This window comes from Artemia franciscana, chromosome 2 (assembly GCF_032884065.1).
Source record: "Artemia franciscana chromosome 2, ASM3288406v1, whole genome shotgun sequence".
NCBI lineage: Eukaryota > Metazoa > Arthropoda > Branchiopoda > Anostraca > Artemiidae > Artemia > Artemia franciscana.
This window is the reverse complement of record NC_088864.1, coordinates 22945243-22969661: the sequence shown is the minus strand read 5'-3', so window position 1 is coordinate 22969661 and position 24419 is coordinate 22945243. Positions and strand designations below refer to the sequence as shown.

The 24419-nt window shown below is 36.6% G+C and overlaps 1 protein-coding gene across 1 annotated transcript in view; it reads right to left on the bottom strand.

Annotated features, from left to right (window-relative positions):
- The window catches only part of LOC136038954 (popeye domain-containing protein 3-like), a 36814-nt gene extending 17460 nt beyond the window's left edge, over positions 1 to 19354 (bottom strand). Inside the window, exons 1-4 of the mRNA XM_065722472.1 lie at positions 19243 to 19354; positions 10354 to 10491; positions 5907 to 6088; positions 926 to 1057 (exon numbers count right to left, since the gene is read on the bottom strand). Of these exons, the coding sequence (XP_065578544.1) occupies positions 926 to 1057; positions 5907 to 6088; positions 10354 to 10491; positions 19243 to 19273 (483 nt within the window). The 5' untranslated portion in view covers positions 19274 to 19354. The remainder of the gene's footprint in view (positions 1 to 925; positions 1058 to 5906; positions 6089 to 10353; positions 10492 to 19242) is intronic.
- Positions 19355 to 24419: the final 5065 nt, after the last annotated feature.

The window sequence follows — 24419 nt, the reverse complement described above, 5'->3', positions numbered from 1 at the left end:
CCCCCGGGAAGTACCCCCCTCCCCTATGGAAAACAAGGCTTTCCAAATTTGAGAATTTTATATGAGTTTTGTTTTCTTATGAAATCTTCGACATTTACAAGTTTTTGGAGGAATGAGATAGTAAGCGGAGGTCAAATTCTCATATATACTTAGTTTGACATCAATTTCTAGGCACGATTATTATCTACCAATCCTAATTTTACTTTTTCTTTATAAGCATTCTTGATTCGTTCAAAGTAATAATAACTGAAATCGGTGTCTAGCTAAGCATACCTATGAGGGACTTTACGATCATAAAAGTTCATTCTTTAAGGGTCACCCTGAAACAGTTTTTAAACCAGAATTAGTTTGGCTAGGGTAGGTTCTGGAGCCTAAACTCATTGAAAAAAAGTACATAAAAGAGGCAAATTGTGAAAAAAATCGAAATTGCCTTCAAGAACCAAATTACTTTTGTGCTTCAAGACCCTTCCATTTTTCTATCTTGTCGTATGTCGAAATCTGAAGATTGCATTAACTGACCTGCCTTCTTATTTGACTATTAATTTGAAGATTTTCACACTACTACAAATGTGACTTATAATCGAGACCTTAAACAGCTTAAGACTGCAAGATATAGCTACTTATTGAAAAACAGCGAAAACAGATTCACGGACTATCAAGTGCAAAAGTTTGTGTCAAAGACTCAAAGCCATTTTTGATGTAGGATGTATTACATTCGATACGGGCTCCCTTACAATACCAAGGTGAATCTATGCTTGTAAGCTAGTGTAAATAAACTAAAAAGCTAAAATCGAACTCATTCAATGAGATTTGCCTGCACTAAATTAGCAACCACGCTTGGAAATCACAAAGGGTACATGTTTTATTTTTTTTGGAAAAATGTCAGAAGAGGGGAAATCATTAGTTAGATAGAAAGTGAACTTACCTTTCCCGAAAGCAGAAGTCCTAAACGGTCTGATCTAGTAAGATTTTGCAGTGCATATGGATCACCAAGGTTTAGTGCACTTACTTGTGCGTACTCCGAACATACAAATTTCTTAAATGATTTTCTTTCCACCTGAAGATAGATTAATAAAATTATGTTAAATGTAAATATTGCCAAGGTAAGGTAATTGTTACCGACAGGCTACTATTTCATTTGTGCAACCTTATTGGCGTTTCTTATCATTAGTTGTTTATTGGCAGTTGTGGGGTTATGTGATAGCTGTTAGTAAGTCAAACAGTTCGTGGTAACGAACTGTAGTAAGGAGCGACCCGGCTCAATAGTAACCAAAACTCTAAAAAATGGAATTTTGATACCAATACCTACATCAAAAGAATCTCATTTAATGTTGATTTTAAAAATATAAGTTTCATCAAGTTTAGTTTTACCCATCAAAAGTTACGAGCCTGAGAAAATTTGCGTTATTTTAGAGAATTGGGGGAAACGCCCCCTAGAAGTCATAGAATCTTAACGAAAATCACACCATCAGATTCAACGTATCAGAGAACCCTACTGTAGAAGTTTCAAGCTCCTATCTACAAAAATGTGGAATTTTGTATTTTTCGCCAGAAGGCAGATCACGGATGCGTGTTAATTTGTTTTTTTGTTTTTTGTTTGTTTTTTCCCCAGGGGTGGTCGTATCGACCCAGTTGTCCTAGAATGTTGCAAGAGGACTCATTCTAACTGAAATGAAAAGTTCTAGTGCCCTTTTCAAGTGGCCGAAAAAATTGGAGGGCACCTAGGCCCCCTCCCACGCTAATTATTTTACCAAAGTCAACGGATCAAAATTCTGAGATAGCCATTTTATTCAGCGTAGTCGAAAAACCTTATAACTATGTCTTTGGGGACGACTTACTCCCCCACAGTCCCCATGGGAGAGGCAACAAGTTACAAACTTTGACCAATGCTTACATATAGTAATGGTTATTGGGAAGTGTACAGGCGTTTTCAGGAGGATTTTTTTGGTTGGGGGGAGGGGTTGAGAAGAGGGGGATATGCAGGGGTAACTTTCCATCGATAATTTGTCATGGGGGAAGAAAATCTCCATGAAGGGAGCGCAGGATTTACTAGCATTATTTAAAAAAAAAACAATGAAAAAATAAATATGAAAAAGTCCTTTCAGCTGGAAGTAAGGAACAGCATTAAAACTTAAAACAAACAGAAATTATTACCCATTTGAGGGGCTCACCTCCTCCTAATACCTCGCTCTTTACGCTAAAGCATTTTTAGTAATTTCAACTATTTATTCTACGGCTTTTGTGATTCTGGGGTCATTCTTAATGAAGTGGGACAAAATTTAAGCTTTAGTGTAAAGAGCGAGGATCTGACAAGGGGGCGAACCCCCTCATATATGTAATAAAAATATGATAATACAAAAGATCTTTACGTTAGCTAATTTATAAGTTACGTAAATCTTTTACTAATAAAAATATTCATAAAAAATTAAAAGTTCTAGTTGCCTTTTAATTAACCAAAAAATCGGAGGGCAACTAGGCTTCCTCCCCCGCTCTTTTTTTCTCAAAATCATTCGATCAAAATTATGAGAAAGCCATTTAGCCAAAAAAAAAATGCAAATTTCGTTTTAATTATTCCTCTGCGCGAGTTTGTTTTAAAAAGAAAACTGTTTTAAAAAGAAGAATTGAGAGAAAGAGTCAAACTTTAGCGTAAAGAGCGGGGCGTTGATGAGGAAGCAGCCTCTTTCATATACGAAGTAATTTCTGTTCGTTTTAAGTTTTAATGTCGCTCCTTACCTTCAGTTAAAAAAACTTGTTTTTTTTTATTTTAGTTTACTAAATCCATCTACTTTGGGACAGATAAAAATTAGGTGGCGATAGTACTTATCTAAAAAGTTAAATTTGACAACTTCAACTCCGATGTATGCCCTTAAATTCGATTTTATGTTTCTGGAATTTAGCAGTTGTAAGTCAGACTATCCTTATTTAAAGTCAAAATTATGTTTTAGGAGGTGGTAAATCTTGCCAAAAATCTCATTTCAGAGGTCATTTTCGCAATTTCAAGAGCTGTAAATAGATACAGAGCCAGCAAACAGAAACTGATCCTTAACAAATATTTTGTTTTCCACCGATTAAATAAACTCGATTGTATTAAAAATGATTAAAGTATGAAACTACAAATAAAAACACAAAAAATGAAATAAATCCATAATATCAGTTAGAAGACCGAGCTGAAAAGAATTTAATATGAAAAGTCAAAAGATTTAAAATATATAAGAAATATGAAACGTTGACTTGACAAATTTTGGAGGAAGAAAACTACAGGTTTTCTTGCACAGTGTGTGCAAGTCAGACACTTGCACCCACTTTGTGCAAGTGTGAGTCAAACACACAAAGTGTTTCTGACTCACACTTTGTGTGAGTCAGACGCACAAACGAACAAATATAAAGACAGAGACTGGTAGACACACATGCACGGTGAATGAGAGAGAAAAACGCACATAAACACACAAAGATAGACACAGAGGCAGGCAAAATTACAGTCAAACACACAGGCACGGTGAGAGATAGAAAAAAATACAAACAAACACACAGAGTCGGACACACAAATACACTTAGATAGACACAGACGGGGAAAAACACAGTCAGACACAAAGGAACGGAAATAGAATCAACATCTATTGGTGTTGGTTCTATAACCACATAGAATCAAACACACAAACGCACAAAGATAGACAAAGAGGCAGGCAACTTACAGTCAAACACACAGACACGATGAAAGATAGAAAAAAAAACAACACAAAGATCGGACACCAAAACACACAAATATAGACACAGATAGACAAACCAACAGTCATACAGATAAGAACGGTAAGAGAAAGAAAAATGCATACAAACACACATAATCAGACCCAAAAAGACACAGAGAATGGCAAACACAAAGTCAGACAGACAGCCACGATGAGAGAGAGAAAAACACACACAAACACACAAAGATAGACACTGAGACGGGCAAACAAATAGTCAGGCATACAGGCAAAGTTAGAGAGAGACAAAAACACACAGTCACACAGAATTTGACACACAAAAACACAAAGATAGACACAGAGACAGACAAATACCATGTCAGAGACACAGGCACGGTGAAAGATAGAAAGCGAGAAACAAAAAACAAACACACAGTCAGACACACAGAGACACAAAGATAGAACCAGAGAAAGGCAAACACCCTTCCAGAAGCACAGGCATGGCGAGAGAGAGAGAAAACACCCACAAATACCCAGAGCCAGACGCACAAATGCACAAAGATAGAAACAGAGACAGGCAAGCACAAAGTCAGACAAACAGGCACGGTGACAGAGAAAAAAAACACAGACTAACCCACAGAGTCATACCCAGAAAACACACAAAGATATACACAAAGAAAGGTAAACACACATCCAGACACACAGGCACGGTGTAAGTTTGCCTGCCTCTGGGTTTATCTTTGTGTTTTAGTATGTCTGACTCAGTGTGTTTGCTTGTGTTTTTGTCTCTCTCTCTCTCTCGCACTGTGCCTTTGTGTCTGACTGTGTGTTTACCTGTCTTTGAATCTATATTTGTGTGTTGTGTGTCTGACTCTTTGGGTTTGTGTGTGCTTTTCTCTCTCTCTTACCGTGCCTGTATATCTGACTGTGTGGTTGCCTGTCTATGTGTCTAACTTTGCGGGTTTTTGTGTCTGATTGTACGTGGTTGCGGGTGCTTTTTTCTCTCTCTCACTATGCCTTTGTGCCTGACTGTCTTTGTGCCTCTCTCTGTGTCTATCTTTGTGTGTTTGTATGCCTTCCTCTGTGTGTTTGTGTGTTTTTAAGCTCTCTCAGTGTACCTATGTGGATGACTGTTCGTTTGCCCGTCTTTGAGTTTATCTTTGTGTGTTTGTGTGTCTAGCTCTGTGTATTTGTGCGTGTTTTTCTCTCTCTCACCATGCTTCTGTTTCTGAAAGTGTGTGTGCGTTTCTCTGTGTTTATCTTTGTGTGTCTAACTATGTAAGTTTGTGTGGGGGGGGGTATCTCTCTCAGCGTGAACATGTGCCTGACTGTGTCTCTGCCTGTCCCTGTGTCTATTTTTGTGTTCTTGTGTGTCTATCTCTGTGTGTTTGTTTGTTATTTCTCTCTCGCTCCCCTCGCCTGAGTGTCTGGCTGTCAAACACACAGGCACGTTGAGAGAGAGGAAAAAACACACAGAGTCGGACACACAAAAATAGACACAGACAGGCAAACACACAGGCAGACACACAGGCACGGTAATAGAAAGAGAAACACACATAAATACACAGAATCAGACCCAAAAACACACAGAGAATGACACAGAGAAGGGAACACAGTCAACTACACAGTCAGACAGACAGAAACGGTGAGAGAGAGAGAGAGAAAAAAAACACACACAAACACAAAGTTCGACATACAAACACACAAAGATAGACAAAGAGACAGGCAAACACACTTTCAGACACACAGGCGAAATGACAGAGAGAGATAAAAACACACAATCACAAAGAGTTTGACCAGACACACACAAAGATAGACACAGAAACACGCAAATACCCTGTTAGACACACAGGCACGGTGAGAGAGAGTAAAATACAAACCAACACACAGAGTCAGACACACAAACGCAAAAAGACAGAAACAGAGACGTGCAAGCACACAGTCAGACAAACAGACACGGTGATAGAGAGCGAAAAAAACACACAAAAAAACAGATTTAGACACACAAACACTGCTCTCTAGGGCCCCCATCGTAATTACTCTCTAGGGGCCCCGACGGAATTGCTTGCTAGGGCACGGTGCAATTGGATGCTAAGACCTCGTTGGAGTTGACTTCTAAGTGCCGGTGTCTTGAAGGTTCTCTACTTCTAAAAATAACTCCGGCAATACTCTTTAACAAATCAAGTTACTAAGACAGTTGAAATAATTATATAGTAAACTTACTCCAAGAGGCTCAAATAGATTTTTGTAGATAGGTTCCAGTTCGGCATCCAGCTTCACAGGGCGAAGAATGTAGACGCCATGAATTACTTGTGCAAGATTAAGGATCATGAAGCCAAAAGTCCAAGAAAACACATCAGGAGCGCATATAATATTCCATGACCAGGTAGAATAAAGGAAAAAACCTGTTATTAAAAATAATCATAACAATATACGAATAGGATAGAAGGACATACATTCAGTGCAAAGTAAGTTTGGGTAGATACACTTTAAAGTCACATGATTAGATGAAAAGCAAAGATGTACATTTGTATCGATATAAACAAAAACCTCTAACTGTTTACCACACTTTCTCAACCAGCTCAGCAAGAACTGAATATATATTCTAATACACATGAAGCACAAATAACGGGTTTTATATTGAACAACCTGCAAGTAAGTAAATATATTAAATCGTGGCTGCAATAATATCTGCAGCCTAGTAAAGAGCGAACCAAAAAAAGCGAGCCCGCAAAAAAAGGGATGCAGATCCTCCAGAGTAATTGAAGCAGGTAGGGCGTCGAATTGACAGTTCAGCTGCTGGACCTTTTTACAGGGACAGTCCACAAAATAAAGTTTACAAAAATAATAAGATACATATTTGACAAAGTGCTTTGAAATATTGCCATAGCCTGCTAGCCATGTCAAAATGAAAACAAAAGCTAAGAGCTCATATGGCACTTGTGACGAGGCAAGAAGAGCTAAGAGCCAAGAGCTCATATGGTATGAGCTCTAAAAAAATTCTAAGAATCAATAGATTGATTTAAAAGGAAAATCAGAGGCTTAATGCCGGTCAGGATTTAAAATAAGAGCTCTGAGTCACGATGTCCTTCTAAATATCAATATCCATTAAAATCCGATCACCCACTCGTAAGTTAGAAATGCCTCATTTTTTCTAATTTTTCCTCTCCCTTTAGCCCCCTAGATGGTTGAATCTGGGAAAACGACTTTATCAAGTCAATTTGTGCAGCTCCCTGACAGGCCTACCAATTTTCATCGTCCTAGCACGTCCAGAAGCACCAAACTCGTGAAATCACTGAACCCCTCCCCCCAACTCTAATCCCGTATCAACGACATTCGCTTATTCTATCCACCAGGCTTCATCCCGATTCCTCCACTACAAGTGTTTTCCAAGATAGCCCCCTCCAACTCCCTCCAATGCCAAAAGAGCAGGTCGGGATTTGAAATAAGAGCTCTGAGACATGAACTCCTTCTAAAAATCAAATTTCATTAAGATCCGATCACCTTTCGTAAGATAAAAAAAAAAACCAGTTTTCACGTTTTCCAAGAATTCCAGTTTCCCCCTCCAACTCCCCCCAATGTCACAGGATCTGGTCGGAATTTAAAAGTAGAGCTTTAAAGCACAAGATCTTTCTAAATATCAAATTTCATTAAGATCTGGTCACCCTTTCGTAAGTTACAAATACCTCAATTTTCAAAATTAACCCCCTCCCCAACTCCACCAAAGAGAGCAGATCCGGTCCGGTTATGTCAGTCACGTATCTTAGACAGGTTTTTATTCTTCCCGTCCAGTTTCATCGTGATTTCTCCGCTTTAAGTATTTTCTAAGATTTCCGGTCCCACCCCCAACTGCCCCCCCCCCCCAATGACGCTGGGTCCGGTTGAGATTTAAAATAAGAGATCTGAGTTACGAGGTCCTTCTAAATATGAAGTTTCATGAAGATCCGATCACCCGTTCGTAAGTTAAAAATACCTCATTTTTTCTAATTTTTCAGAAGTAACTCCCCCCCCCCCAACTACCCCAAAGAGATCGGATCCGTTTCTGGTTATGTCAATCATGTATCTAGGACTTGTGCTTATTTTTCCCACCAAGTTTGATCCCGATCCCTCCACTCTAAATGTTTTCCAAGATTTTAGGTTTCCCCCTCCCAACTCCCCCCCCCCCCCAATGTCACCAGAATCCGGTCGGGATTTAAAATAAGAGCTCTGAGACAATATATCATTCTATATATCAAATTTCATTGAGATCCAATCACCCATTCGTAAGTTAAAAATACCTCATTTTTTCTAATTTTTCAGAATTACCCCCCCCCCCCAAACTACCCAAAAGAGAGCGGATCCGTTCCAGTTATGTCAATCATGTAACTAGGACGTGTGCTTATTTTCCCCACCAAGTTTCATCTCGATCCCTCCACTCTAAGTGTTTTCCAAGATTTTAGGTTTCCCCCTCCCAACTCCCCCCTCTTAATGTCACCAGATCCAGTCGGGATTTATAATAACAGTTTCGAGACTCGATATCCTTCCAAAAATCAAGTTTCATTAAGATCTGATCAACCGTTCGTAAGCTAAAAATGCTCCAATTTTTCTAGTTTTTCAAAATTAACGGCCCCCCCCCCAGATGGTCAAATCGGGAAAACGACTATTCTAATTTAATTTGGTCCGGTCCCTGATACGCCTGCCAAATTTCATCGTCCTAGATTACCTGGAAGTGCCTAAAGTAGCAAAACCGGGACCGACAGGCAGACCGACCGACCGACAGAATTTGCGATTGCTATAGGTAACTTGGTTAATACCAAGTGCCATAAAAAGAGACACATCACTGCTGCCCATGTAAAAAATAAATGTTTTTCGTTTTTCAAGGTATAGACTCGGAACCTCCAGGCACGGATTTTCGACCATAGGAATTCCAATATTGCAATTTTCATTTCGATCCGCCGCCATTTTTTAGGGATTTCTATTTCTTTTACAAAATTTACAAAAATTTGCTTCGGTAATAAACTTCTACCATTAAGATGATCTTACATAATAGTTATAATTTCTGAATCACCATTTAGATGATGGTTATTTTCCACTAGCCAGTTTTTTCTTCAAAAACGTTTATAATCAGTCGGTTTCTGTGTATTTTAATTTGCTCTTTACTAGGCTGTAGCTGTTGCTGAAACTGTGAATATCCCTTTATTTTATTTCATTGATTTGCCCTCAATTATAATTATTTATATTGAAAACTAAAAGTATTTTTCTTATAAATAGTTCTGATTCACACATATCATGTTCTAATCCAATTGCTACCTGGGCTTGACCCTCAATCCCTGTCCTGAAAATTTAAAAGTCGACAAAAAAATAGACCTGTTTCCACTGTTCTAAAAAAAAATTGTAGCATTGTTTCAATTTGCAATGCTATTATTAGATTGTTCCTAATGGTTGTTTGTCAACAAAAATTCGAATACTCTAACAACTCGAAACGCTTATAGAAAAAAATGCCTGTGGATTTTTAGAAAAAATATGATGAATAAAAATAAAATTTACAAATTCTCAACAACTTGAGCAACATAGCTCAATATGTCAATTTTTCATCTTTTGCCCATTTCTCACCTATTATTCCTATGTTAGTTTCTATTTGCGTTTAATGTTTTTAAACTATTCTCATTTAAGCTCATTCATAAGGCAGAGAGTATTTTAAAAAATGCTTAAAACATTAATTTTATTCATATTATTAAATATTATTCAAAGGGATTAAATGTCATTTTAAAACAGAGTGGTATTTTATACAGGCAGTGTGGATCTAACAGAAATAACTAAACAAACCAAAAATTACCGTTTGAAATGTCCCCTAGGATACTAAGCATTATCAAATTGTGTGATGTCAGATTAAGGACACTCATCACTTTATTTATTTTTTTTTTTTTTTTGAATGTTTTGGTTTATGATTCCAGTTGTTTTAGAGGTAAAGCAAACGATTGAAAAAGAAAATGCAAATATTAAAATTTAACCAAAAAGGGTTCTACTAATTTTCAAGAGTCGGAGCTTGACTCTTTGTTTAACAACTCCCATCAAAATTGCATAGTCTATGTGCGAAAAATAACACTAGTCATCGAAGAGGGCTAACCCCGCGAGCGAAGCGATGTTCGCATGTAGGACCCAAAGCTAGGGCCTATCATCGTAGTGTCTCAGACATGGATCTCTTACCAGTAACATAGTGTTTCTGGAAGATATGTCAATAAGTGTAATATATTGTAATATAGATGTAACATAATTTAGTATGGGTAACTTATAAGAGTGAAAACTGTTGCTAGTTTCGACAAAAAAAAACAAAAAACTATCAACGCCATCTAGTCTTTGGCAACACTTGACATTTTTCCAGTGTAATAATAAGAATGATGAATTAATTTATGCAATTGTTAAAACTAGGGTATTAATAAGTGTCTGATTTCAGTTCCTTAGAAAGAAAAACGATTAGAAAGCTTGGAAAATGTCAAGTGTCGCCAAATACTAGATGACGTTGATAAGTTTCGTTCTGTTTTCATTAGTGGCAATTTCTACTCTTATAAGTTGTTCATGCTCTTTGGGTAAAATTGCAAGCTAGCTTGATGGTCAATTGCCTGAAATTTGATTTATAAAATGATCTAAAAAAAGGAACTAAGATAAATATAGTAACTGAGTATAAACTTACCCGCAATAAAGAAAGTGTGCAGAAAAAGAATTCCTTTTTTAGAGTTTGGAGCAAGAGAAGAAAAGAAAAAGCAACCATTTGCCAGTTGGAAAAGTATGTGCTGCGACTCTCGCCAATAAGGACATGGCAACAAGAAATCTGGAAGTAAAATGGGAAAACAATAAATGAAAATAATTTGTAAATCTCCTTCATATCGTGGTTTTAATGATTCTACCAGCCAGACAAGACATCACACCTTAAAACTTAATAGCAAACGACTTGATAAAATTACTTGTTCGGAAGGAGTGTTTTCAAAGGGGGAAGTTACGAAGCAAACTTCACAAAACGCAACAAGAATTTGTTTACATGAATTTTTGTTACTTTCATACGAACTGGACAAAATTTCCGTGGGGAGGGGGGCTTCAAGCCAAGTAATGCCCTCGGATACAGTCCTGGCTGCTCCGAATTTTGCACCCATGAGATCAGTCATCATATTTACTCCTTTATACGAGGTAGCAAAGGGGTTGCCGACTTTCCAAAATCACGCAAACGTGGTAGTGCGTGCTAAGCGTGGCAAAAATGTGCCAAGTGTGCAAAGCACTGCAGAAACTGTGCCACACGCTCCTGAACTATGCACCACCTATAGCGCTCCAAGATGTAAAGTAGGTGGCGGAAACTCGAGAACTCTCGGACAGCCTGATGTTTAACCCAGCAGAGTCTGTTGAATGAAGAGGTCGAATTAAATCACTGGATTTAACTTAGAAATGAAAAGTAAAATAACTAATATGATTTCATCTGTATATTGCATAATTAAAAGAAAAATGCAATGATTACTTGATAAAATGTTTGTGTATATGTGCATTTTAAGGCTAATAGCCGAGCAAATTTACTGCCAAGTGTTTGGGACGAAGGGTCAAATGAATGGAGGGAAGTGACAAAAGCTGGCTTTTGCTTGCCAAAGGCTTGTGAAGTGGCCCTTATCAGTATTCTTACGAAACAATGTTGCCAAATCTAGTATAACTTATAGATAACCATCATTGTCGTATGTGTTACTCTTATCAAACAGTTTCTTGTAACGAACTGTAAGTAAGGATCGATTCACCCAATAGTAACCGAAACTCTAAAAAACAGAATACTGATAATAATACCTACATTTAAAGAGTTGACCTTTTACGCTGATTACACATACAGAAAATTCATTAAGTTTAAAGTTACCATCAAAAGCAACAGCCGTGAGAAAATCTGATGTATTTTCAAAAATAGGGGGGAAAACCCCAAAAAAGTGACAGAATCTTAATGAAAATTAGCGTATCAGAGAACACTACTGTAGAGGTTTCAAATTCCCATCTGAAGTTTCGTATTCTTTGCCAGAAGAAAAATCAGGGATGTGTGTTTATTTTTTCCCAGATGTAATAGTGTCGAATCAATGGTCCCAGAAGACCACGATAGGACTCATTTGAACGGAAATTAAAAGTTTTAGTGCCCTTTCTAAGTGACCAAAAGGATTGGAAGGCAATAAGCCCCTCTCCCGCGCTCTTTTTTCCCCAAAGTCATCTGATCAAAGTTTTAGATAGCCATTTTGTTTAGTAGAGTTGAAAGATCCAATAACTATGCCTTTGGGGATGACACGACCCCTTAGAACTCCTGTGTAAAGGCTTGTAGGTTATAAAATTTGCCAATTGTTTACATATATTATTTCTTATTGGGAAGTTTCTTATTGGGAAAAACTTCAGGGTGAAGTATTAGGAATTGAGGAGGGGGTACCCCCTTCAGATACGGAATAATTTGTGTTCGTTTTCATTTTTAATGTTGTTCCTTACTTTTAGTTGAAAAACTTGTTTTTTTAATCTAATTTACAATGTAGCAATGACAAAAACAGAAGTTGCATGAAACATGATACCCAAGGTATACCAGATGAAAAATAAGCTTATTCAAACGCGTATGAAAGTTTGGAAATAATTTCAGGAGGGACACCAAAAGTCAAACCAAGTCCCTGAGTTGAAAAAATTCCATAGGACTCTCAACAATGACTTTGAAAACTTAACTCAAAAATTATTATTCCAATGCAAGTATTGCACATAGTTGCATATAAGGGCATCAACAAGATGAGGTAATGAGGTAGTTCAAAAAAGGTAATCGGTAGTTCAAAATTTAAATTCATCAATAAAACAGGTGTCCTGTATATGAACAATAAATACACTGTACCGATTGGTGGTGTTCAAGAATCACTAGATCGCTCCTTTTCAGTCTATTGTTGTTGCTCACGTGGTATTCGGAAACACTACCTTGGGAACCTCTTAGTTTTCGAATGGTATTTCTCAAAATTAGCTTGTGATTTGAACTTGATTCAAACCGTTCACGGTGGGGAACGGCTAATAAAGAATAATCCTAGGCAATAGAAACCGAAACTGCGAAAATTGTATCTTTGATAACACCCTACACACCAAAGAATCTACATTTTATTCTTATTCCAAATAAATAATTTTCGCTGTTTTCGATATGCTGATCAATATCTATCAAAATAAGAATATATTGGTAATTTAGAAAAATGGATGGAAATACCCCCAAAACGTACATCTCGTTGAAAATTACAGCAATCAAATCCAACATTTATCGCTGGGAATTCCGATGTAGATATTTTAAGCCCTGTCTAAACAGTTGGTTTAATATTCATCCCAACAAGATGATTCAGTAATTTTTTTTTTGACGTGATTGTGTCAAACAGTGACCATAGATGTCGGAAGAGGGCTCATTTAAAAGAAAATTCATAGCTTTAACGCCTTCATTAAGTAAAAAAGAGAATGAGCACAGAAAAGTGTCGATTTCTTCCATAGTGTTTCAAACAGTTCGTGGTAACGAACTGTAGTAAGGAGCAACCCGGCTCAATAGTAACCGAAAGTCTAAAAAATAGAATTTTGATACCAATAGTTACATCAAAAGATTCGCATTTTAATGCTGATTTCAATATACATATATTTCATCAAGTTTAGTCTTACTCACCAAAAGTTACGAGCCTGAGAAAATTTGCCTTATTTTAGAAAATAGGAGGAAACACCCCTTAAAAGTCATACAATCTTAACAAAAATCACACCATCAGATTCAAAATATCAGAGAACCCTAATGTAAAAATTTCAAGCTCCTATCTACAAAAACATAGAATTTCGCATCTTTTCGCCGGAACATAAATCACGGATACGTGTTTATTTGTTTTCCCAGGGATGATCGTATCGACTCAATGGTCCTAGAATATCGAGAGAGGGCTCATTCTAATGAAAATTTAAAGTTCTAGTGCCCTTTTTAAGTGACCAAAAAATCTTAAGGGCACCTAGATCCCCTCCCACGCTCATTTTTTCCCCAAAGTCGCTGGATCAAAATTTCTGAGACAAACATTGTATTCACCATAGTCGAAAAACCTAATAATTACGTCTTTGAGGACGACTTACTCCCCTACAGTCCCCGTGGGAGGGGCTGCAAGTTATAAACTTTGACCAGTGTTTACATGTAGTAATGGTTATTGGGATATATACAGACGTTTTCAGGGGGATGTTTTTGGTTTGGGGGGAGGATTTAGTGGAGTGGGGAGCATTACGGGGAAAGATCTTTCCATGGAGGAAATTTTCATGGGGGAAGAGAATTTCAACGAAGGGGGCGCAGGATTTTCTAGCATTATTTAAAAAGGAATGAAAAAATAAATATGAAAAGTTTTTTCAACTGAAAGTAAGGAGCAGCATTAAAACTTAAAACAAACAGAAATTAATACGCAATGCTCACCCCCTCGTAATACCTCGCTTTTCACGCTAAAGTATTTTTAGTAATTTCAACTATTTATTCTACGGACTTTGTGATTCAGGGGTCCTTTTTAAGGAATTGGGACAAAATTTAAGCTTTAGTGTAAAGAGCGTGGTATTGACAAGGGGGTGAGCCCCTTCATATACGTAATAAAAACATACGAATATAGAAGTTCATTACGTTATTTAATTTGGGATTTATGCATATTTTTTACTGATGAAAACGTTCGTAAAAAATTAATAGTTCTAGTTGCCTTTTTAAGTAATCGAAAAATTGGAGGGCAACTAGGCCTCCTCCCCCGCTCCTTTTTTACTCAAAATCTTTCGATAAAAATTATAAGAAAGCCATTTAGCAAAAAAAAATTAACATGCAAATTTCGTTTTAATTATTTATATCAAAATCTAAACATGCAAAGATTTAAGAATGTTCGGAAATTAAATAAAAAAAGCAAGTTTTTTTTAACTGAAAGTAACGAACGACATTAAAACTTAAAACGAACAGAAATTATTCCGTATATGAAAGGGGTTTTCTCCTCCTCAACGCCTCGCTCTTTACGCAAAAGTTTTTTAATTGTTTTAAAAGTAGAGTTGTGACACAGAGTCAAATTTCAGTGTGAAGAGCGAGTCGTTGAGGAGGGGACAACCCCTTTCATATACGGGATAATTTCTGTTCGTTTTAAGTTTTAATATCGCTCCTCACTTTCAGTTAAAAAAAAAACTTGTTTTTTTTTATTCAATCAAACAGTTCGCGGTAACGACATTGTAGTAAGGAGCGACCCGGCTCAATAGTAACCGAAACTCTAAAAACCGGATTTTTGTATGACAGTAGCTATATCAAAAGAATCACATTTTAATTCTAATTTTAAATATATAAGTTTTATTAAGTTTAGACTTACCCATCAAAAGTAACGAGCCTGAGAATAGTTGCCTTATTTTAGAAAATTGAGGGAAACGCCCCTTAAAAGTCATAGAATCATACGGAAAATCACAACATCAGATTCAGCGTATCAGAGAATCCTACAGTAGAAGTTTTAGCTCCTATCTACAAAAATTTGGAATTTTCCATTTTTTGCCACAAGACAGATCACGGGTGCGTGTTTATTTTTTTTTTTTTTGCTTTTTTTCCAGGGGTGATCGTGTCGACCCAGTAGTCCTAAAACGTCTTGATAGGGCTCATTCTAACGGAAATTAGAAGTTCTAGTGCCCTTTTCAAGTCACTAAAAAATTGGAGGGCATCTAGGCCCCCTCCAACGCTTATATTTTTCCCAAAGTCACCGGATCAAAATTCGAAGATAGCCATTTTATTCAAAATAGTCAAAAACCCTAATAACTATTTATTTGCGGACGACTTACTCCCCCACAGTCCTCGTGGGAGGGGCTGCAAGTTACAAACTTTGACCAGTGTTTACATATAGTAACGGTTATTTGGAAGTGTATATACGCTTTCAGGGGGATTTTTTGGTTGGAGAGGGGTTTAGAGGAGGAGGTTACGCGGGGGGAACTTTCCGTGGAGGAATTTCTCATGGGGGAAAAAATTTCCTTGAACGGGGCGCAGAATTTTTTAGTTTTAAAGAACAATGGAAAAATAGATTATGAAAATTTTTTCAACTGAAAGTACAGAGCAGCATTAAAACTTAAAATGAACAGAAATTATTACGCATATGAAGATTTCATCTCCTCCTTATACCTCGCTCTTCACGCTAAAGTAATTTTATTAATTTCAACTATTTATTCTACGGCCTTTGTGATTCAGCCGTCATTCTTAAGGAATTGGGACAAAATTTAAACTTTAGTGTAAAGAGTGAGGTACTGACGAGGGGATGAGCCCCCTCATATACGTAATAAAAACAACCGAATATATAAGTTCGTTACATAAGTTAATTTGTAAGTTACTTATATTTTTACTAATAAAAACGTTCGTAAAAAATTAAAAGTTCTAGTTGTCTTTTTAAATAATCAAAAAATGGAGGGTGACTAGGCCTACTCCTCGCTCCTTTTTCCTCAAAACCGTCCAATCAAAACTATTAGGAAGCCATTTAGCCATAAAAATAAATTAATATGCAAATTTTGTTTTAATTATTCATGTGCGGAGAGCCAAAATCAAAACATGTATTAATTCAAAAACGTTCAGAAATTGAATAAAAAAAAAGTTGTTTTAACTGAAAGTAAGGAGCGATATTAAAACTTAAAACAAACAGAAGTTACTCCGTATATGAAAGGGACAGTACCCTCCTCAACGCCCCGCTCTTTACGCTAAAGTTTCTTTACTGTTTTAAAAAGTAGAGTTGAGAGAAAGAGTCGAACTTTAGCGTAAAGAGTGGGGTGTTGAGGAGGGAACTGTCCCTTTCATATACGGAGTAATTTCTGTTCGTTTTAAGTTTTAATATCGCTTCTTACTTTCAGTTAAAAAAAAACTTGTTTTTTCTTTATCCAATCATAGAACATTGGTACGTTTAGAATCAAGATACTATCATTCAGAAATTTGGATATAGTAACAATCGGACTAAAAATTATCAAAATACTACTGACATAGCCTCCAAGTTTCAGTAGACACGCTGCTATTGATGATATTACTGCCAACCATGCTACGGTTGGTGTTGAATTCTTGCATAAACATACGTACAGTCTATGAAAAATGAACGGTTATTACAGACGTTGTGTTTTGTAATGCTAATAGCTCTACATTTAGAACTAAATTGGAGGAGAGTCGTTTAATTTTTGCTTGGGGGCTTAAGCCTCAAGAAGTACATTTTAGGCTCAGAACTATCCATGGAAAATCCTGTAAATCGAGGGTAAGGGAAGATTGACTCCCTAATATCCCTTTATTTCGGGGAATATATTTGGACTTCATGTTGAGGAAAACAATATTTTACTGTGCGAAGCAAACATGCCTGTCAAAAAGGTGCACTTGTTTGAACTTGTTTGAACTTGTTGCTGTACAAAATTTAAACTTTAATGTAACAGAGGGGTAAAGGTCAGATAGGAGTTCCCTCCCTGTATTCATTATAGCCTTAGACGTCTTATTAAAAGTGGGCAGAACTTAAATGAAGAATTTAAATGTTTTCGAGGGATACTTCAAACCATAACAAGAATGAATCCCTTTATGCTGAGGTTAGTTCGTCAAGAAAGAATGCTTTGAAATGAGAGCCACGCAGTAAAAAGTAATCATTCAGTTTTAAAAGAAATTGAATCATTCAATTATCATTAAATTCTTTCAGAATGAAGGAGCTCAATTAGTTATACGCGCTTCAAAAAATTCATCTAAAATTCAAACATGTTAAAAGTGAATCAATAAATAAAATATTTGCAATTAGCAACTGGTTACATTGCTGCATTCTAAAATGCTTTCAAGAAGGAACTAGTCGAACTTTATTGTAAAGAGCGGGGGTTGGAGGGATGGTTCCCTGTCAGATATGGAATGGTTTCTATTTGCTTCAAATTTTATATTCGCTCTTTACTGTTTATTCAAAAAAGCATCTCTTTTGTTTTCTATGTTATTTAATTGATTGAGGGTGACCAGTCTGACGTACATAATGAACAGTAACAGCCTTGCAAAACTAAGACATGTTATTTACACACAGCCCCTTTTTAGCTATATACACAAGATGTGGGTGTCGTCCCTGCTCTATCATCCCTACGTCCCTGCTATAATGTCTGCAAAATCACTCGACCCCACAATAACACATATAACTAACGCTTGTTCAACACGCAACATTCAGCATAATATTCTACACAAATAACTTCTAACAGCGACTGTTAAAAACTTGTCCTTGCGCAGATTGTGTTTTGACTTATGAGGCTAAACGTAGGACCAAATATTAGCCTTAAAATCAATAAAATGATAAAAGGAGTATATCTTAAATGCTCATCAGACGGGGGGCAACCCTCTCTGTCAGTGTAGCTCTGCTGTTATTGATCTCCGATTGTTCTTCCGTGATTTACTATATTTAAATTATCACCGCTACTTTTATTTACGACTCTTAGGTTTTCCATGGAGAGCTGTTTTAATTAATTGGTTGTATCATCACCTTCATACCATATTAGAAGAAAATAAAACTTTAAAGAAAAATGGAGCCATCTCTTTTTGTAAGCAACCTTTCTACAAACTAAAGCTTATTTCTGTTAAGGATGCTCAAGGGACGCAGGGCTGAACCTTATATTCAATAAATTGTTCCAAATTCTCTATCAAGATTTTAGTCCCTCAATTTGACTAATTACAGACAAAATGTAAATTGTGATTTTAAAATGGTACGGAAATGCACCGGTTCTGTGTTGCAGGATATACCTTCAACGCGCAAAACTAGGATGGGACTAGGCGAACATTCAGTAGGCCGATAGACTAACATAATAGTAGGCTGTAAAAAAAAAATATGGAAACTTAGGCCATAGCAAACATCATTTATTTTCTTCTAAGATAGTGCTCTTCTCCCCATGAATAAAAATATTAAAACACATCTCAAAGAATTAGTATAAGTAATTTTGTAATAAATAAATTTAAATACAACGATAATAGATAACTAAAGCATTAGATGAACTGGTAAAACAAATTTATTCAAATGTTATAACTTAAAACTTGCGGCTCATTCAAAAACACATTTCAAAAAAATACAAATTTAATCGCTATTAGACAGAATAAGTAACTCATCCAGTAACAAGAACGTAAAGGTTAAATTCTAAAGTATGGCACAGTCTGACTTCGGTTCTAGTAGGAACCCAATCCTTTCAGCAAAAACAATAAAAGGCTCATTATGCGGCCATTGTAATCACAGGACCGCGTACATACATTAATGATTGCTACCTATGTGTTATGTGGTGAGTTTGTCTAGATTCTAAGCTACTCCTTGCCTTAATATACCCCACTACAGGACAATAATTCACGAATATTATGGGGACGGGGCAAAATATCTTTCTTAAAATCCAGAGGGTGGGGTAACTTTTTGGTTTGTTAATTTCATTTAATTAAAATACCATAAAAGCTATTTTCCAATTGAAATACAAAAAAAAATATTTTCAAAAATTTAGAGAGGAAGATATGGGGATAACCCCCTCCCCCCATTGACGTGCCTGGTCCCACTGTATAAAAACCTCTAACACATTAGCAAAATTATTTTTAAATACTAACTTGCCCAAGTTGTATTTAAGGCATACTCCATTTTAAGCGAGAGTTATTCACCGAGTTTAAGAGGAAATCTAGAGAACTAGCGAAAGCAATATTTCTCAGCGATTATTGATCATTTCCCTTGGAAAGAGAACTGTCATCTAAGACTGTAGTTTTATAAAGAATGTTTTTAGATAGCGCTGGCTATAATTAGTTTGTTTAGGGATAATTTTAGGACAACTGTCATCTTTTTTATCAATCAGTACCAAATCCTTTATCGATAATATTACCCTAGAACTTAAGTTATTTTCGGCTCTAATATCGTTCAATCTGGTTGTGTATTAAATTCGCATTAACATGCAACAAAGAAGGCAAATGCCTTGTTAGAATACCTTGTTAGAATCCTCTCTTTCCAAAAAGATCTTTCGGCCTCGTCTTAACCGTCTCGGGTTATTTTAAACAAAGCATATGAGACTAGCACTTGCACAACAATGTATTTATAAGAGTCACGCTTTTTTTACGGCCACAATTGTAAAGAAAGCGCAAAAAAAGATATTAAACCGAAAACGTAATAAAAATTTTATAAGAAGCCTTGATATGTGTTAGCATATACGTATAACATGTCCGTATATAAGGGCGCATTAGAGGCATCACTGTAGGTTGCCTCTAGTAAAAAGCCATAAGGCTTCAATGGCTTATTATTTTTTCCCCAGAGGCACTTTATATGAAAGAAGTTGTCGTATAAACTTTGGAAGGGGCTCCTTCAATTGGAAATCGAAATTTCCAGTGCCATTTTTATGTGTCAAAAGTGATGGAAGGGCAACCAGCCCCCCATGCCCTTTTTCCCCAAATGCTTTTGCTCAAAATTTTTAGATATTTATTTTGTTCAAAAATGTTCAAAGGTCAAATAACTATGCTTCCAGGTTTGACAATCACCCCAATCCCTGAGTTCAAGGGTTGTAAGTTATATAAGTTGCTCAGCTGACTCAATTTGGAATAAAAAGCTCTAATGCCATTTTTAAGAGTCAAAAGTGATCGGAGGGTCACCAGCTCACCAGCCCCCCCCCCCCCCATGCCCTACTCTCCTCAAATAGATTTGATCAAAATTCTGAGATAGCGATTTTGTTCGAAATAGTCCAAAGGGATTTATGCTATGTCCCTGAGGTTAAAAAAAACAGCCCCGAGGTAAGGGTTCTAAGTTATGCAAGTTGTCCATTGCTAACATATAAGGTTTTTATGAAAGGGATGGTCGTATAAACTTTGGAAGGAGCTTATTTAATTGGAAATCGAAAGTTCCAATTCCGATTTTATTACTTCTAAAGTGATCACTAGCTAACCTCCTCCCCCAAACCCTTTTCTCCAAATGTGTCTGATCAGAATTTTTAGGTAACCACTTTTTTCAAAATAGTCAAAAAGGCTAACAACTATGCTCCAAAATTTCACAATAATATCCCCCAGCCCGCAGGGCAAGTAACAAAAGTTAGGAAAGCTGTCGATTGTTAACATATAAGTTTTTTATAGAAGGAGTGGTTGCACAAATTTCGGAGGATACTCATTTGATTAAAAATCGAAAGGTCTAATTCCCTTTTTCAGAGACCAGAGTGATCAAAGCGCAATCAGCCCCCCCCCCTCCCTGTTTTTTCCAACTAGATCTGGTCCAAATTTTGAGACAGCTATTTTATTCAAAATAGTTCAAAGGGAAACAACTATGTCCCTAGGGTTGACAACCCCCCCCCCCGAGCCCCCAGGTTGAGGGCTATAAACTATACAAGTTACTCATTTTTGACAGATAGGCCTAAGTTTTTCATGGAAGGGGTAGTCGTATAAACTTGGGATGGGGCTTATACAACTGAAAATCAAAAGTTGTAGTTCCCTTTGCAAGAGTATAAAGTGATCAAAGGGCACCTAGCCCCTCCCTCCGCTCCATGCTCTTTTTCCCCAAATACATCCTATCAAAACGTTGAGATAGCCATTTTGTTGAAAAAAGTCCTAATATATAATAGCTACGCTCCTGGAATTAAACCCCCCCCCCAATCCCTGGGATAAGGAATTTAAGTTACGCAAGATGCTCGTCGTTAACGTATAAGATTTTTATGAAAAGGGTGGTCATATAACCTTCGGAGGGGGTTCATTTGGTTAGAAATCAAAACTTTTAGCGTTCTTTTTAAGAGTCAACAGGGATCACCAGCTCCCCCCTCCCCAGGCCTTTTCTCCACCCTCATGTCATTATTATCGCATATGGATTTTTATTGGAAAAGAGAGCATGTTTCATCCTGAGTCTCCAAAATGCCTTATAGCATTGAAGTGAAAGCTTAAGGAAATGTTGGAAGGGATTCCAAACACAACTAAAACACAATATGTGCTTGCTAGCTGTGAAAAATGGGGATATCAGCAATATCCAAAGAACGACTAAGGGTGTTAAGTTCAAATTTTCAAGGTGTGCTGTGGAAATCTTAAAGAGAGATTGGAGGGTGATCAGCCCCCCTTCCCTCTTTATTCTATTAGGTACCCCCTCTGCTCATTACTGATCACAATTTGGAATTGTCATTTTATTCAAACAAGTCAAAAGGTCTAATAGTTCTGATTCCTGGGATACCATGCCCCCCATAGCCCGGGGCAAAGATTATAAATTAAGCAATTTGCCTATCGTTGACATGCAGGATTTGTCATTAAGAAAAGAGGAAATATTTGATTATTGGTGTACCCGAAAAGGCTAAAAGCACTAAGGTGACACTTTTTAGAATGTTAGGTGGTGCGTTATACTAAATCAAAAGGCACTGTAGGCGTCAAGCTTATCAAAAAGGAGAATCTCCAATATTTTAAGAAGGGCTTAAGTGTATTACTGAGGGGTAAAGGACTGAGGGGTATTAAGTTGAAACATTCAGGGCAAGTTGAGGGTGATATTGAAAAGTGGTTGAAGGGCCACAAGCCATCTCCCAAGCCATTTTTAGGTGCCCTCCCTCCAAAAGTATTTGGTTGAAATTTTGAAATAGACATCTTGGTCAAAATAGTCAAAAGCTCAAATAATTTTGACCGTATGTTTTCAAAGATCACTCTGCCTTTCCGTGACTTACACAATAATAGTTTCATAAATCCTTTTATTTAACAGTGAAACAAAAAAATGGCTACGGTATTTGCGACCGATATTTCGGTCGCATATACAGTGGCTATCTTCAGCCGATAAAACTGCTAACAGTTTTATCTCCTGAAGACTGCCACTGTCAAATAAAAGGATTTGTCCCTTTTGAACTGTTATTTATAAAACAATGCCCATGAAGATGAAATAATCCCCCAAAGCTTTGGAGAGGAATGCTGCACACATTGTGCCGAACACAATGTGTGCCTGCTGGTTGTCAGCAGGACGTATCATCAATATTTAAGGAATGACTGAGTGTATTAAGTTGAAAATTTCATGGGACGTTGAGGGGATGTTGAACAGCTATCGGAGGACTATTAGCCCCCTTATCCTTTTTACATGCTCCTTTCCCTCATCACTAATCAAAGTTTTGAAACAGTATTTCTTTTTAAATATAAAAATCAAACTTAAAACGAAAAAACATCACTACCCACAAGGGTTTAACAACTGACTCCTTCCTCTACCATAACTGTAAAAGTTTAAGGCTTACTGTGTCATTTGTACTTTACTTAAAATTATTATACTACAAATGTTTTTTGTACTTACAACGCAGGAAATAAAAATTATGGTGAAGAAAAATCTTGAATTGCTGAGCTTTCAGCAACTAATATCATTAAGCATCAAATATTCAATATAATTTAATTTCTTCTTTCCAAGGACTATTCAAGACACATATAGTTTTCAATGAAGCGTAAATGACACAGTAAGCCTTAGACTTTACAGTTAGGGAAGGAGGTTGTTGTAAAACTTTTGTTTGTAGTGATGATTGTTCGTTTTAAATTTGCATGGGAGGATTTTCCATGGAGAAGTTTTTCATGTGGGAAGGAAATTATCATGGAATGGGTGCCGGATTTCCCAGAATTATTTAATAAGCGATCAGAAATTAAATAAAAATTCAGGTTTTTCAACTAAAACTAAGGAACAACATTAAAACTTAAAAGGAACAGAAATTATTACGTATATGAGGGGTTTGTTTCTTCGTTACTACCTCACCCTTTACGCTGAAGTTTTTTTTAGTACCTTCAAAATGGATATTTGTTCTAATTAAACGCCATTTGTGGTTCAGGGGTCATTCTTACAGAATTAGGAAAAAAATAGAACTTCAGCGTAAAGAGCGAGGTGTTGACAAGGGGACGAACACCCTCATATGCATAATAATTTCTCTTCATTTTAAGTTTTAATGTTGCTCCTTACTTTGAATTGAAAAACTTAATTTATTTTTTTCATTTAATCGGTTAAAGACAGCGAGTAGAAATTTTACAATACATGCCCAAATTAAAAGAGATTTTTTCTACCTAAGCCTCAGGGGCACCAACTAGGGTAGTAACGAGCATAGTTTCAAGATCTTTTTTCATGGCCAATAAGGTTTTCACTGCGGAATCTATGACGGCTTTATCTGCATTTTTGGAATTCATATCTCTTACTTTGTCCCTTTGAGCAGCAATTTCAGTATTGATTTGATCTGTTGATTTTACTGTTATTACCACTGGTTCAGCACCAGGCTTCGATTTTGAGCTGATAGTCAGGCTAACAATTAAAATTGAGGGCAAGTAACGTTTTAACTTGCTTATCAATAATGCTTCATCGGCTTTGGTCCAAACTATAAACATTCTCACTCTGCGCTACTTTTGTTTCGTTCTTGAGGGCGCTGGGGGAGATAGTTATCCTCCAATCATTTTTGAATCTTAAAACAGTCACTAGAATTTCTGATTTCCAATCGAATGAGCACCCTCCGAAGTTTGCACGACCACTCTTTCCAATATGAAGTGCCTCTGGTAAAAAAAAGTAATAAAACATTATAGCCTTATGACCTTTATTTTACGGCCGTAATAGAGCATGCGATATAACACACATAATACAGCATAAACTATGTTTTAAGTCCTCACAATCTTGACAAAACTGTTTATGATTCCACATTATAAGTATGGACTTATTTTAACATGAGAACCACAAAGTGTTTCAAACTACATCTGTTGTTTTCACGTTCAACGAACTTACTGTTAAATCTAAATAGCTAAATTATATTTTAAAATGCCCATTAAGATAGTTTGACTTATTGTAATTA